Source organism: Ictidomys tridecemlineatus, chromosome 3 (assembly GCF_052094955.1).
Source record: "Ictidomys tridecemlineatus isolate mIctTri1 chromosome 3, mIctTri1.hap1, whole genome shotgun sequence".
NCBI classification, from domain to species: Eukaryota; Metazoa; Chordata; class Mammalia; order Rodentia; family Sciuridae; genus Ictidomys; species Ictidomys tridecemlineatus.
In genome coordinates, this window is record NC_135479.1 from 21767627 (window position 1) to 21780489 (window position 12863).

The following is a 12863-nucleotide window of genomic DNA, read 5'->3' on the forward strand; positions in this document are numbered from 1 at the left end:
TCTCCCCTCCCCACTCCCAGCCTGGGGCTCTCTGACTGCAGGCAGCACAAGATCAGGCTGTCTCCTCCATCAGTCTCCAAAGAACCTCACCCTGTTGGAAGGACAGCTTTGAGCAGCACACAGGCCTAACCCTTGTGCTCACCCCACACGTGCCTGTGCCTGACAGCAGGGGCCTAAAGCCTGTCAGGAAGCCCCCCTCCCAAGCCCCCTACCTGGACACCAAGGGAAGGGAGTGGAGGCAGCGAAGCCGAGGCAGGTATAGAATAAATATAACTTTATTCTTTATCCAGTAGATCTCAGTGGAAAGTCCAACAGTAACAGGTGCGCCAGTGGGCTCCGGGGGATGGGACCCCAGACCTGGGGCCAGGAGGGCAGGGCAGAGCCAGCTCCCCCAGCCCAGAGGTGCAGGGGTAAGGGAAGGGAACCCCCCCATACACCCGTCCTGCGGGAAAAGAAGGGGGCATGGGTGTAGGGCAAGCCAGGATTGGGTGATAGGCCAGGGAGATGGAGGAACTCAGGCTAAGTGTGTCAGCCCATCAACTCTGTGTGTGTGTGTGTGTGTGTGTGTGTGTGTGTGTGTCCAGGGACCTCTTGGGGTGCTGGTGGCTGTGAGGCTGGGGGCAGAGGCAGCTCAGAACTCCTGGCTGGCCCCTTCACAGTGGGGCTGGGGGCTCGGATGATTTGGGCCCTGACAGGCAGAGACATTGTAGAGAAGCACCCTGCATGTCCCCAGGGACCCTAGTCCTTCCCCTACCCCACTTGTCATTGAGTGGAGGCAGATGCCAAAGGCCAGGACCCCTCCTTCCAAGGGTTACCCGAAACTGTCCACACCCAGTGGTTAGGAAGAGGGAGGAAGGGGCTGGCCGCCCCCCAGCACAGAGGGGAAGACAGGCCACGGAAAGTTAGTACTTCACAGTATTAAAGAGAAAACTGAAGAGGAGAAGGCTGAGGAGGAGGGCTGGAGGGACAGGGATGCAGAGGGAGAGCGGGAGCCCTTTTGAGCCACTTCCCTCCCCCAGGACCCACCCACCTCCAGCTCTGGATCCAGCTCCCCCCAATACACAGCACAAATTCCTTCAGTATAAATGTGCTTAAAATGAAAATTCTTATTAAAAAAATCAAAACAAAAAAATTAAAAACAAAACCAGCGAGAATTAATACCTGGGTGTTGGTATGGCAGGGTATATACAGGGGGAACCCCCCACCCCGGCCACCCCTTTGTCACCAACCGAGGCGGGGGGAGGTTCCCCAACCGGGGAGCAATGGCTTGAGTTTGGAGGATGGGGAGCCAGGTCCCGGCGTTGCTGGTGATGAAGATGTGGCGAGGCGGGCAGGGCTGTCTTGACAAACGCAAGGTCCAGGCCCAGTCCTCGCTTGGCTCACTGCCTGGCCCCCGACGTCAGCCCAGGCTGCAGAAGAGGGCAGTCCATCGCGGGCCCAGGCCTTTGTCCAGAGAGTTGCTGCCTCCTCCCTCCTGTCCCCTGGGAAGGTCCCCAGTTCTGTCTGGGAGGCCGGTGGGGGCAGGGCTGGCAGGGTTGCGTGGTTGGTAGGAGGCAGAGAAATCCGGGGCACGGGCCAGGGCTGTGTCCAAGTGGCGCAGTGGTCACGGCGAGTGGGTGGCTGGACTGCTTCTGTTGGAGCTGGGGCTGAGGCTGGGGCTACAGCTGCCTGGCGGGGGCGCCAAGCCACCCCCGTCCCGTCCCCCGCCCCCTGACTGTCCACTCAGAGTGTCCAAGCCCTCCGAATTCTCCAGCATTTCCTGGATGAGAGGTGGCATGGAGCCTGGGATCTCCATCTTCAGCGTGATCACTCGCTCGGCCCCTGCAGGAAAGGAAGGTGGAGGTCAATATGCCCCACCCTGGCCAACAAGGGTGAGAGGGCCATGGGAGGCAGGAGGACAATACAGGAATGTAGGCACCCACCACACACTGTACTTGGGACTTAGTTATTTGACATGTACCAGCTCTCCTAGACCCCATGTCCAGGGGCTTGTGGCAATGGGGCAAAGTGATACCAAGTTTGGGCTCCAGGGTCAGACTGCCTACCTGGGTTTGACATTGGGCCTGCTGATTATCCACTCCCACCTCCAGACCTATCACCATCCCTACTCCTCAGATGGGAAACTGAGGTCCAGAGCTGCTAGTTTCTGGCTCATGGACAACACCCTTGGGTCTGTTTCCAGAGCCGTGCCCTGAAGTACCATGCAAAGGCATCTGGCTAGAGACCTTTCGGGGAACTGTAGCTTAGACAGGGACAGGGACAGGTGGATCCAGATGAGCAGCACATTGTCTGGGTAGGGTGAGCTGTTGCCAGCTAAGCTGTTGGGGGCCAGACCCTGGGCATGAACAGTAGGTCCCAGGCTAGGTGAAGGGGGCCACACCCTTCTAGGTCAGGGAGCCTCACCTTTGGCGCTGATGCTTCGCAGGTCTGTGATCTTCATCAGCATCTTGGGGAACATGTGGGGACGGCTGGGCCTCCGTTTCCGCACATAGACCTTCAGCGCCTCAAGCAGTGGTTCCTGCAGCATGTCTACCCTGTCAGGCTGCTCCAGGTCCTGCCGGTCTGAGAAGCACAGAACTGTCCCCTGAGCAGATGCCCTCAACTAGCACACAACTGCATTCCCAGTATCGGCCACTGGGGGGCACGTCTGAACAGGCCACAGTTAGGGCAGCCCAGAGGGTACCTCAGACCTCCCCACAAGACAGGGGGTCTCTGAGCACCCAGTGGGAACAGAGGCCCTTACATGTAAGCAAAGAGGAGTTAGGACCAGAGTTATCAAAGCCCTCCCTACCAGCCTCTTTTGTGGGTCTGGGACCCCTAAACAGGCAGCGCCACTGTCAAGCAGAGGGAGGATTCCCAGCAGGCTCCCAATCCCACCAGGCACGATGCTGCAGAAATCACCACACGATGGTGACAGCAACCAACATGAACCGGGTCTTACTGTAGGCACACTCTGCCTTATTGAAAACCACGTTAACCCCACCTCGACTTCATGAGGTAGACCGACTGTTATTGACCCCATTTGACAGAAACAGAGGCTCTGAAGCAGGCTCGGAAAAGCTCAACAACCAGAAGTTAAAATTTAAAAATAAACATTAAAAAATCAGTAACCTGCTGAAGGTCACACAGCTGCCCAGGACTTGAACCTGGGCAGACTGACCCTCCAGTCCTCATTCTTGAACTCCCTAGAAGAAATAGGGCTTCAGGGTTCAGGCCCTTGACACTGCTGTCTTGCTGCCCCTCAAGGCCTCAGTGTCCCTCTCTCAGAGGAACATGGCAGATGATGTCTGAGTTTTCTGCAAAGGCTCCAAGGCCTGCACTCCCACCCTGGACCTGGCCCCCACACTCGGGCCCCTGCCCACCTCCACAGATGAGGCAGATGGCACTGAGCAGCCCAGTCTCAGCATCATCCATCTCCAGGGGCAGCAGCTGGTTGGCGAAGGCAAAGACCAGGTCGGTGAGGGGGCCGAAGCCAGCGTTGTGCATCTGGGTCCGGTTCAGGGTCAGCCCATCGGAGAAGGTCATTGTGTCCTGTTCGGGCGTGTACCGCGTGCAGATCCGTAGGATCTGGGTGCAGAGAGGCACAAGTTCAGGGACTCAAGCTCCATCTACCCCTGGCACACATAACCAGCATTCCCCAGAGGACCACCTGGCAGGCAGCCAGAGCAGTGCTGTCTGACAGAATTTTTCTACAATGATGGAAAGCTTCTCTCTGCACCATCCTGCACAGTAGCCACCAGATCTATGCGGCTACTGAGTATTGAGATGTGAGTAATGCAACTCAGGAACTGGCCTGAGTCTAATTGTAATTAATTTAAATTTAAATAGCCACACAGAGCAAGTGGCTACTGTATTGGGCAGTGCAGATCTAGGTCATCTTGCCTCCACAGAGAATCAGAGGGACACAAATTTCCAGGAGACAGGGAACTAGGAAGATCTGTGTCCACAGTTCACAGGACAAGGCTCAGTCGAGGTGTCCTGACTTGAACCAGGTGCCTTCCACATCTGGGCATGGAGATGGGTGGCTGCGCATGGACAGCACGCTCTCTGCCTACCACCCACTAGCCTCACCAAATCCCAGGTGCCTCACCCTGGACGTGTTTGAAAGGGAACAGGTGGACTGAGCCCTTGTCAGGGATGACAGGGAGAAGAGTCCTCTTCCCAGCCTCGGTTTGGGCAGTTCCCACTACCACCTCCTGCATTCTAACCACAGCTCAGTCCACCCTGTCAGCTTCAAGTGCCTTGCGGTCCCCTGAATCCAGAATGGTCTCCCAGCAGCAGGCCTTTTTTGCTCCTGGGAAGGGGAAGTCCTCTCACCTGTCCCTTCTATCAACTTCTAGAGGGCGCTCCTTTCAGACATCTTCCCTGGTGGCCAGGGAGTCACAACCCTCTCTGATGGGGAGGACACAGCCTCCCCTTCCCTCTGGGCAGCACTTAGCAATTTTGTATCCTCTGTTTACTCATTGTGGTTCTCAAGAGAGGGTACAGTGGTGTGTCCACCTCGGGCTCCCGATACAGCTCAAGGATTGGCCAGATGGGTGTAGGTGAATCTTACTATGAGCAAGGTGATTAGGTGAATGCATACACATTAGCTGCTGAGTGGCTGTGGGGACAGATACACAGGCAAATGAGTGGGCGGGTGGACACATGGGGGAGGAAAGGTGGATATTTGGGTGGTGGGCATTTGGACAGGTCAATTCAATATGGACATTCAGAAGAACAACTATTCAGCTGAGAGGACATCCCCCAAGAACAGGGCAGTGCCCAGGACAGTGGGGGGCAGACCCTCACCAGGATGTCCAGGCAGGCAGCCTTGAGGAGGGTGATCTGGTCGGCAATGGTGAGGGTGGTAAAACCAGGCAGCTGCTTGGCGAACTCCACAGTCTTAATGATGCACTTGGTGGAGAGTTCACTGAACTTGTCCCAGAGGTCAATGTCCAGAGACACACGCTGTTCTGAGCTGTTGTTCTGGGAGAGGGAGGAGAGTAAGGGCCTCCTTAGTGGCACCCATGCTCAGCCTGGCTCCCTGACCTGCCCTCCAGCCAGCCTCCACTTCCTGAGAGCTCCTTGGAGGCAGTGGCAGCAGAGGGGAGAAGGGAGATAAGGAGATCCGGCCAGGCTCCCGGCCAGGCGTGAGGAGGAAAGCATACCAGAAGGGACATCCTGCAGGGCGCTCCCCACCCCCAATTCCAGGGGGCACCTACCGTGGTATATTTGCCCAGCTGGCAGAGGGCAGGGAAGGTTTCCTGGTGCGCTTTGCGCACCTTCTCAATGAGCTCCCCGACCTCCGGAGTCAAGGTGTAGCTCTCGGAGCACTCGGGCTTGGGCGCCTCCTTCTTCTTCTTGTTTCGGTCGTTCCTCACAGCTGTGGAGGGCAAGGGGCGGCTTAGAGAGCTGTTGTTGCAGCGGCCACCGCAGGTCTAGCACTTCCCACCATACAGAGCTGCTGAGGTCACCCTGGCTGTCACGAACACACAGACACGCGATGCACACTCGGACAGGAAAGGCATCCCCTACGCTCTAGCCCTTATCTTGCCCCATGACCATAGCTATGCCCCCACCCATCCCCACACACACCCCACAGCCAGCCAGTAACACGCTGTCCTTCCAAGCACCCCCTTCAGCCTACACTCGGGAGTGAGAGCAGAGCTGGGACCCGCAGGACACATCTTCCTCCTCTGTACCTTGCTTGCTGGCGTCCCCCTAAGAAGGACCTTCCTCGGCACCCAGCCTCCCGGCAGTCTCCCTGAAGATCCCTAGTACTAAGAGGCTCAGAGTAGCTCCTTGAGCAGGTGGGGAGTACAAGGGCTCCCCAGCCTCTGAGTGGGGGGCTAGGCGGGTGAATCTCTCGGTCCATTAGCTGGGGAACTGACAAATCACCGGGGCGCTGAGCCGCACACACCACTCGGCTTTAAAGAAGCGATGGGGTCGTTACCAGCCGATTATCCCAGACACACAATCACTCACAGGACGGTGGTGGTGGCTGCTGACGAGGGAGGAAGAGAGGGTGGGGGTGGGGGCCCAGGAAGGGGGCAGCAGTAGGGGGAGCTGGCATAATTTGGAGATCACTCATGTCGATTCTGCAAATTCAATAAAGTGCAGGGGAGAGGAGGGAGAGGGAGAGGGAGAGTGGGGGGATAATTTGGGAAGAGAAAATTGCAGCTGTGACAAGACGTTTATCATTCGGAAGCTTTAATTCTATTGAAATGGCAGCTGCTCAGCTCCGGGGCACAGAGCAGCCGGGAGAGGGGAAGGAGGGAGCGACGGGGAGCTGTCAGTGGGAGGGAGAGGGGGTCCCCATACTGGTCCTTCAGCAGTGAAAAAGTGAAAAGAGCAGAAGGTGGCCAGAGGGAGGAGGAGGTGATAGCCCTTCTGCGATGGTCTCAGGCTTGCAGGTCCCAAGTTGTCACCCACTCTACAGCAGGGAGCACCACTTCCTAAGCTCAAAACCAAGCACGCCCAGCCTCCTGAGGCAGGAGATGGCAGGATACTCCAGGTCCCCTCTGTTCCTGTCTAGGGCTCCTGGTGCATCAGTCAGAACCACCTCATCCCTTAACCCCCACTCCACTTCCCTCCTCACTACCCTCCCCACAAAGGGCTAGGGGGTCCTGCGGCTCCCTCCCCCACTCCATCCCCCAAGGCTCAAGCTCCATAGCAACGGCCACGCAGACAAGGAGGCGTCTGTCAGCGTCATTTATCTCTGACATCATCAATCACCGGTCACCACGGCAACACCCATGATTCAACACAAGAGGGTCTCCCTGTCCAGCCTTCCCCTCCCTCCCTCCTTTGGGCCTCAGCTGAGCCCAAACTGGAAACCCCTGTTCCTTTGGGATCTGAGAAGCTCTAATTCTCTTCCAACTCCAGGTCCCAGGCTTACCTAGACAATGGCTTCGGATCCTTGTACCAGCTCCCACTCCATACAGAAATACCAACCTAGAACCTCCCAGAGTTCGGGCCCTCCCAAAAATGCATAATCAGGTATGCCTCTGAGCCCCACCCTAACACCAAGCAGGGCCTGGGAGAAAGCTATCCTGGGAGCAGATACACATGCGCGAATGTACAAATACCACAGTCGGATGTGCAAATGGAATAGTTATATGCACACTGGGCTTGAGCACTGACCCACACTTGGACCCACAGCCAGCTGGCACCACAAACAGACCCTTGCAGCTATACACAAACCATTCTTAACCACGAGCCTGCATGCCATAGCATGCATGTCTACGCATGTGCACACACATCCACACGGCCCTGCTCCACTGGCCTTCAAGAGCACCTTGGCCCCACCTGGGGTGGGGCTTGGCCCCTAGCCCTGTGGCACTCACACTCCTTGGACATGCCCACTTCGAAGCACTTCTGCAGCCGGCAGTACTGGCAGCGGTTCCGGGTCACCTTGTTGATGATGCAGTTCTTGTCCCGGTGACACGTGTACACCATGTTCTTCTGGATACTGCGGCGGAAGAAGCCCTGGGTATGGAGGGCAAGGAGTCAGGTCATCCACACCCTCAGTGGGAGCAGTGCCCAGCATGGAGTCTCAGTTTGGGAAAGACTGCCAGCAGCTGCTGCCCCCAAGCCTTTGCCCATTGAGCCTTGAGCAGGCCAGAAAAGGGGGGTAGATGATTCACCTAGGAGAAGGAGACTCCTCAGGAGAATCCCAGGACCCGCCTCAATCCTGCAGCGTGGGCAGGAGTCTTCTCCCAACCTACACCCACATAAACGACTCCTCCCTTGAGGGGACAGGACCTCAAGGCTGCTGATGAGTCAGGAATAGGAACACATGGGCCTGGATGGGAAAGAGGCAGAGATTTGGAACCCACAGCCCAGCACTCAGAACACAAAAAGAGATGAGAAGAAGGAAGAAGCCAAGAAGATGAGAAGAGAAGTACACACTCATAATCACACAGACTTGGGAGAAGACAGCGAGACAGGCTCACTAACCAGACCGATACACATGTTCACCCAGATAGACAGACAGACAGACTAGGTAGGAAGAAGCCAGGACCAATCAGACAGGAGAAGACGACACACACAGTCTGAGGCCTGGCTTTGCTGTTGACCTGAGTCTCACACCTGGGGACAACTACTCTAGGCTGTGACCCAGAGTCAAACACAGCCCCGAAGCTGTGCAGTTTGTAAGCCCTACTTCTGGAAGAAGAACCCAGTACGAGACTCACAGGGAGAGGAGCTGCTGGGAAGGTACAGCTACATCTAACCTGGAGTCTAAGGTATGGGTGGGGCCAGCCAGACATGAGGAGCCCACACCACAGACTGGGTTCCTAAAGGGGAGGCCAAGGCAGGGTGCCTGCTCCCAAATGCCTTCTGCCCGGCTGCCATGGTGAGATTCAGACAGGGCCGCCGAGGGCAGGCCTCCTGGGTCCCCAGCCAAGAGCCTGTCGGCAGCCAGCTCACCATGGCAACCTGGGCAGCGGTGGCAGAACAATGTTTGCCCTGCCAGCAGGAGGATGGATTTGGGGAAAGCAGCTCAGGCAGGAGGGCACCACTGGTTTCAGGGAGCCCTGGCATCAAGGAGGAGGATCTACTGCAGGTGTCCCCTACGCCTCCACTGCTGCTATCAAGTCTCAAGAGCAACATCTTTGGGGACATCCCATTTATCTAATCAAGACTGCCCTTCCCCATGACTCCTTAAACTCACCTTGCAGCCCTCACAGGCGCTGACCCCATAGTGGTAGCCTGAGGATTTGTCTTGACAGACAAAGCAAGGCTTGTAGATGCGAGGCAGAGGGGGTGGTGAGGGAGGGCTGGGCACTATCTCTTCGGAACTGCTGCTCTGGGTCTCAATGGCTAGAAGAGAGAAGAGAGCAGAGAGCAGTTAGAGACCTTGCCCCACCCTGCCTCCTGGTCCCATCCAGGAGCCTATGCTCACCATTGCAGCAGGATTCAAAGCCTGGGGCAGGGACAGTCTCAGGAAAGCTGGCACTCTCAGCCTTCCCCTGAGGAAGGAGGCTGCCATGACACCTCTATTTCCCCCATCACTCCTGACTACTTTTCCAGGACCCACCTCTGACACCAGAAAGATCAGATTATAAATTGTGTGTGTGTGTGTGTGTGTGTGTGCGTGTGTATGTGTGTGTATGGCTATGCTTGTGGGGTGGGGAGCAGGAATCAGCCCAGTTCCAAAGCTGAGGGCTCCAGGCATATTGGCTTGGTTTCCCCAGAGGTAGGAAGGAGTTAAGGCCTGATGAGGGAGGGAGAGAAGAGGACATAAGCTGGGGGCAGAGGAAACTGGGGTCAACAGGATATTCAAAGACGGCCACTCCCTCAGCCCCCTCAGCTTCCGCTCCCCCCTCCACCCCTTCTGCCAGCAACCACAGCCCCTCCTCCACCCAAACAATCCCCTGGCCAGGGACTCAAGGCAGGGTGTGCAAAGAAGAATCACAAATATCACAAAGAGCAAGCTAGGCCTCCTAGAGATATTTAGGGAGATCCCTTGAAGACAGGAAAAGAGTCCCTATGGCCCCAGGAACCCATCACTCTGGGTGCCCGATGTCTGGGGGGAAGCATCATGACAAAGGGGGCCTGTTCCCATCAATGCTCTGTCTGTCTGGCCTCAATACTATGTCCGGGTTACTACCCCCTCTCCTTCTGTTATTCGGCTCCAAGAGGGCAGCCAGGAGGGGTGACCCAGCCAGCATGCGCAGCCCCCACTGGCCAAATCTCCCTAGTGCCTGGCTCCATGCCCATCACCCCAGGCCAAACAGGATTGGCCTGGGTGGGGGATGTCTATGTCTAGAGCCTGGGCAACTGGGGATGCAGCGTGCTGGATAAGAACTACAACAGAGGTAATCCTGGATCCCCAAGGGGCCATCCAGCATCCTCCTGAGGCCTGCCACATCCACTTCTTTGGGGCCAAAGATGAGTAAGGATGCTTCCCTAGGGACATGTTTCTGCACACACCCCAATCAAGCTCCACTCTACACTCTAGCATATAAGAAACTGGCATTTAAAGTACCCCCAGCTCCTGGCCCAAGTACCTTACAGACATGAGTCCTATGGCCCCAAAGTCCAGGAACAGAGAAAGGACATGTGGGGACAAGGGGGCTGCAGCACCCTCCCCCTTTACCTGCAAACATACCAGGGGATGCCTGGCAGTTGATGACAGGGAACCAGGCCAACCACCTTGGCAGGCTTTCCTGGCTCTTAGTAAGGCCTGGGCACCACTTTGCTGGTCAGCCCAGCTGACCAGTACTGCTGTAGCCCATGTTCTCCTTCCTGCCCAGAGAGCAACCTGCAGTGAAGGGACTACCTATGCCTACACCCCCAGCCTTCTGCTCTTCACCCCAACACCAAACTGTCCTGGCCTGTTTTTCCCCCCATCTCATTCTCCCCAAGCCAGACAAGCAAATCAGACAGGCAGGGAAGCCAACGAACAGCTGCTGGGGGGGGGGTTTGGGGGGCCTGGGTGAGGCCAGGAGGCAGAGGGGTGAGCAACAAAGGAGCCCTTTGTTGTGCTAACTTTTTCCAAGATGTAAAAGCAGTAACAATAGACAATCCGGACTGGGGGGGGGGCATCAAGGACAAGGAGGTGGGGGGGGGGGCTGTGGCCTAGAATCCCGGTCAGCATTCCAACAGGCAGGGGAAGAAAGCTTTGACCTCCCCTCCCCTTCTAACCCATCCTTTGCCCTAAGCCCGCCCTCTAAAATGAACCAGACTGGAGGAGGAGAGAACTAAGGGAGCTCTGGGGTACAGATAGGAAGGAGGAGCAGAGAAAGGCACAGGATACCAGGATGAGGAGCAGCCAGTCAGGGACACACCAGAGGGGCAAAGGCTCATAGACATTTGAAGCTAAGGCAAAGTCCAGGGGTTGTTTACAGAGCTGAAAAAAATGTGCTTTTTACAATTTACCCAGGGCTGGGGCTACAGTTTGGGCTGGGTGAAGCCCCTTTCAGCCATCCCACAGCAGCTTGGTTGGCTACCTTTTAGGCTGCAATACAGTCTAGCTACACCCCCACCCCAACATATCCCCACCTGTCACCCAGATAACCCAGCTCCAGGTTTCCTGCTCTGCCCTTTGAACCCAGAGCCTGGGGCACAGTCCCCACCTCCCCAGGCTTCCAACCAGCAAGGCAGGAGGGACAAGGCAGAGGTGTGGGGACTCCAGGCTCCCTCTGCTTCTGCACGAATTAGAGCACAGCTATAATTCTGCACACTAGAGGGAGGGGGAAAGATACCACCCAGGAGGGACTACCCTGGCCCCTCCCTGCAGGCCTCCCTTCGAGAGGCCCCAGCCCACAAATCTCTCCTCTTCCTGAATCAGGACTAAAGCAGAAGAAGGACCACACCTTCTCAGCTCAAAGTTCCAGCGCCCAGTAGAGGGCTGGAACCGGCCCAGGAAGCCCGGCGTCCCCTCCCGCCACTGCTGCCAGGGTGCCCCTCCCCAGTTCCCCCTCCTGGGCGGGCGCGCAGAGCACTCGGAGTCCCCACGCCCCTGAGCCTTTCGCAGGCTCGCGCAAGGGGCCGGTTTCCTGGAGGAGATCAGCAGGAAATCAGCCGGGCCCCTGGCCAGCGGCTCCCCTCCCAATCCAGCTGGCGCCCTCTCCTCCACAGCTCCCTTCCACAAACCCTGGGGAGAATTGGGGAGGGGGCAAAGGACCCTCTCTCAACTGCCGGGCCTACACCGGGGAAGAGGGTGGGGGTGGCTCTGGGTGTAGCACAGCCAGCCAACCAGGGAAAGAAAGCCCTGAGCCCAGCGGGCCGCTCGATAAGCATCTCTCCCCTCCCCCACTACGGGCATCCACGTGCTTCACATTCTTGGACGTCTGGGAGCGGGGCGGAGGCGTGAGCTGCAGAGATTGGTGGGGGACAGATGGGGCGCCACATCCAATGCACCCCTTGTCTAGGGCACAGAAAAGGGGGCTGCGGAGAGGGAGGCAAGGTCTCCAGGTCCCTGCAGGATCCAGTAGGTCTCCTCCCACACAAACCTGCTCTTTTCTACCCTTGGTGGAGGCAAGGGGTGAGTGGAGAATTCTCCATGGGGGGCTGGAAAATGACTCCAGTCCCCAGAGAGCCTCACCATACCAAGGGGTGACATTGGTCCTATGCACTCTAGACAGGGTCTAGTGGCCACCACAACTCCAGGTTCTTCCTCCATGCCTCAGAGCAAACTCATACCCCATGGCTGCCATATACACACCCCACGCTGACTAGGGGAACTGGAACCCAGGCCTCTAGCTCAAACCCACTCCAGGCTGAGTATGAAGCAGGTCTCCACTTCCTCATATCCAGTGGTTGAGGGAAGCAGCCTCACCAAACTGGCCACATGTAGGACTCTGCAAACCTCCTCCCTTCTAGTTCTGGGCCAGGTAGAGCTGAGCTGTCCCCATGGTCTAAGGAAGAGACAGGGGCTGAAGCCCAAGGGCTCAGTTTCCCAGATCCCCAGTGCTCTAGAGAAGGCAGTGAAAGGGGTGGGCCTGGCAGCCCTGCCCCAGTTATCCCTGTGGAGGGTGTGCATGTAAAGAGGGGACTTTTTCCTCCACTGCTGGGATAATGGAAAGGGTTCTAATGTCACTTCTTTCACCTCCCTTTTTCCAAAGCCAATGGTTATCACTCACCCCTCCCTCCTGGTCTGCAGCCTCACAGCTGATTCAGCCCCAGAGGCAAAGGTCAGGGGGCAGGACAATAGGAAAGACTGGTGTAGAGGAGTCTCTGGGAGGGCAGAGGTGGGCTATCTGTCCACTTCAGGTCTCTTCCTGAAGCAAGAGGGGCTACGGGTGGGTGGGTAAGTCCTTTGCCATTTAATCTTTCTAATCTGCCAGATCCCCAGAGACCCCCTCCATTCCTCCCTGGCAGGCAAGAGAGTGGCAGCAGGTCTAAGAAGGTGGGAGAACCTCCTGGGAAGAGCT

General features: G+C 57.0%; 2 protein-coding genes across 5 annotated transcripts in view; one reads left to right on the forward strand and one right to left on the reverse strand.

The window, feature by feature from the left end:
• The window catches only part of Top2a (DNA topoisomerase II alpha), a 323275-nt gene that overhangs the window by 45851 nt on the left and 264561 nt on the right, over positions 1-12863 (forward strand). The gene's annotated exons all lie outside the window — the stretch shown is intronic.
• Rara (retinoic acid receptor alpha) overlaps positions 260-12863 on the reverse strand; it is a 44353-nt gene continuing 31749 nt past the window's right edge. For all 4 annotated transcript variants that reach the window (XM_021724202.3, XM_005321817.3, XM_021724203.3 and 1 more), the window contains 7 exons: positions 8657-8805; positions 7329-7470; positions 5205-5365; positions 4792-4968; positions 3363-3567; positions 2404-2562; positions 260-1821 (listed from right to left, as the gene is read on the reverse strand). In XM_021724202.3, the coding sequence (XP_021579877.1) occupies positions 1604-1821; positions 2404-2562; positions 3363-3567; positions 4792-4968; positions 5205-5365; positions 7329-7470; positions 8657-8805 (1211 nt within the window). In that variant the 3' untranslated portion in view covers positions 260-1603. The remainder of the gene's footprint in view (positions 1822-2403; positions 2563-3362; positions 3568-4791; positions 4969-5204; positions 5366-7328; positions 7471-8656; positions 8806-12863) is intronic.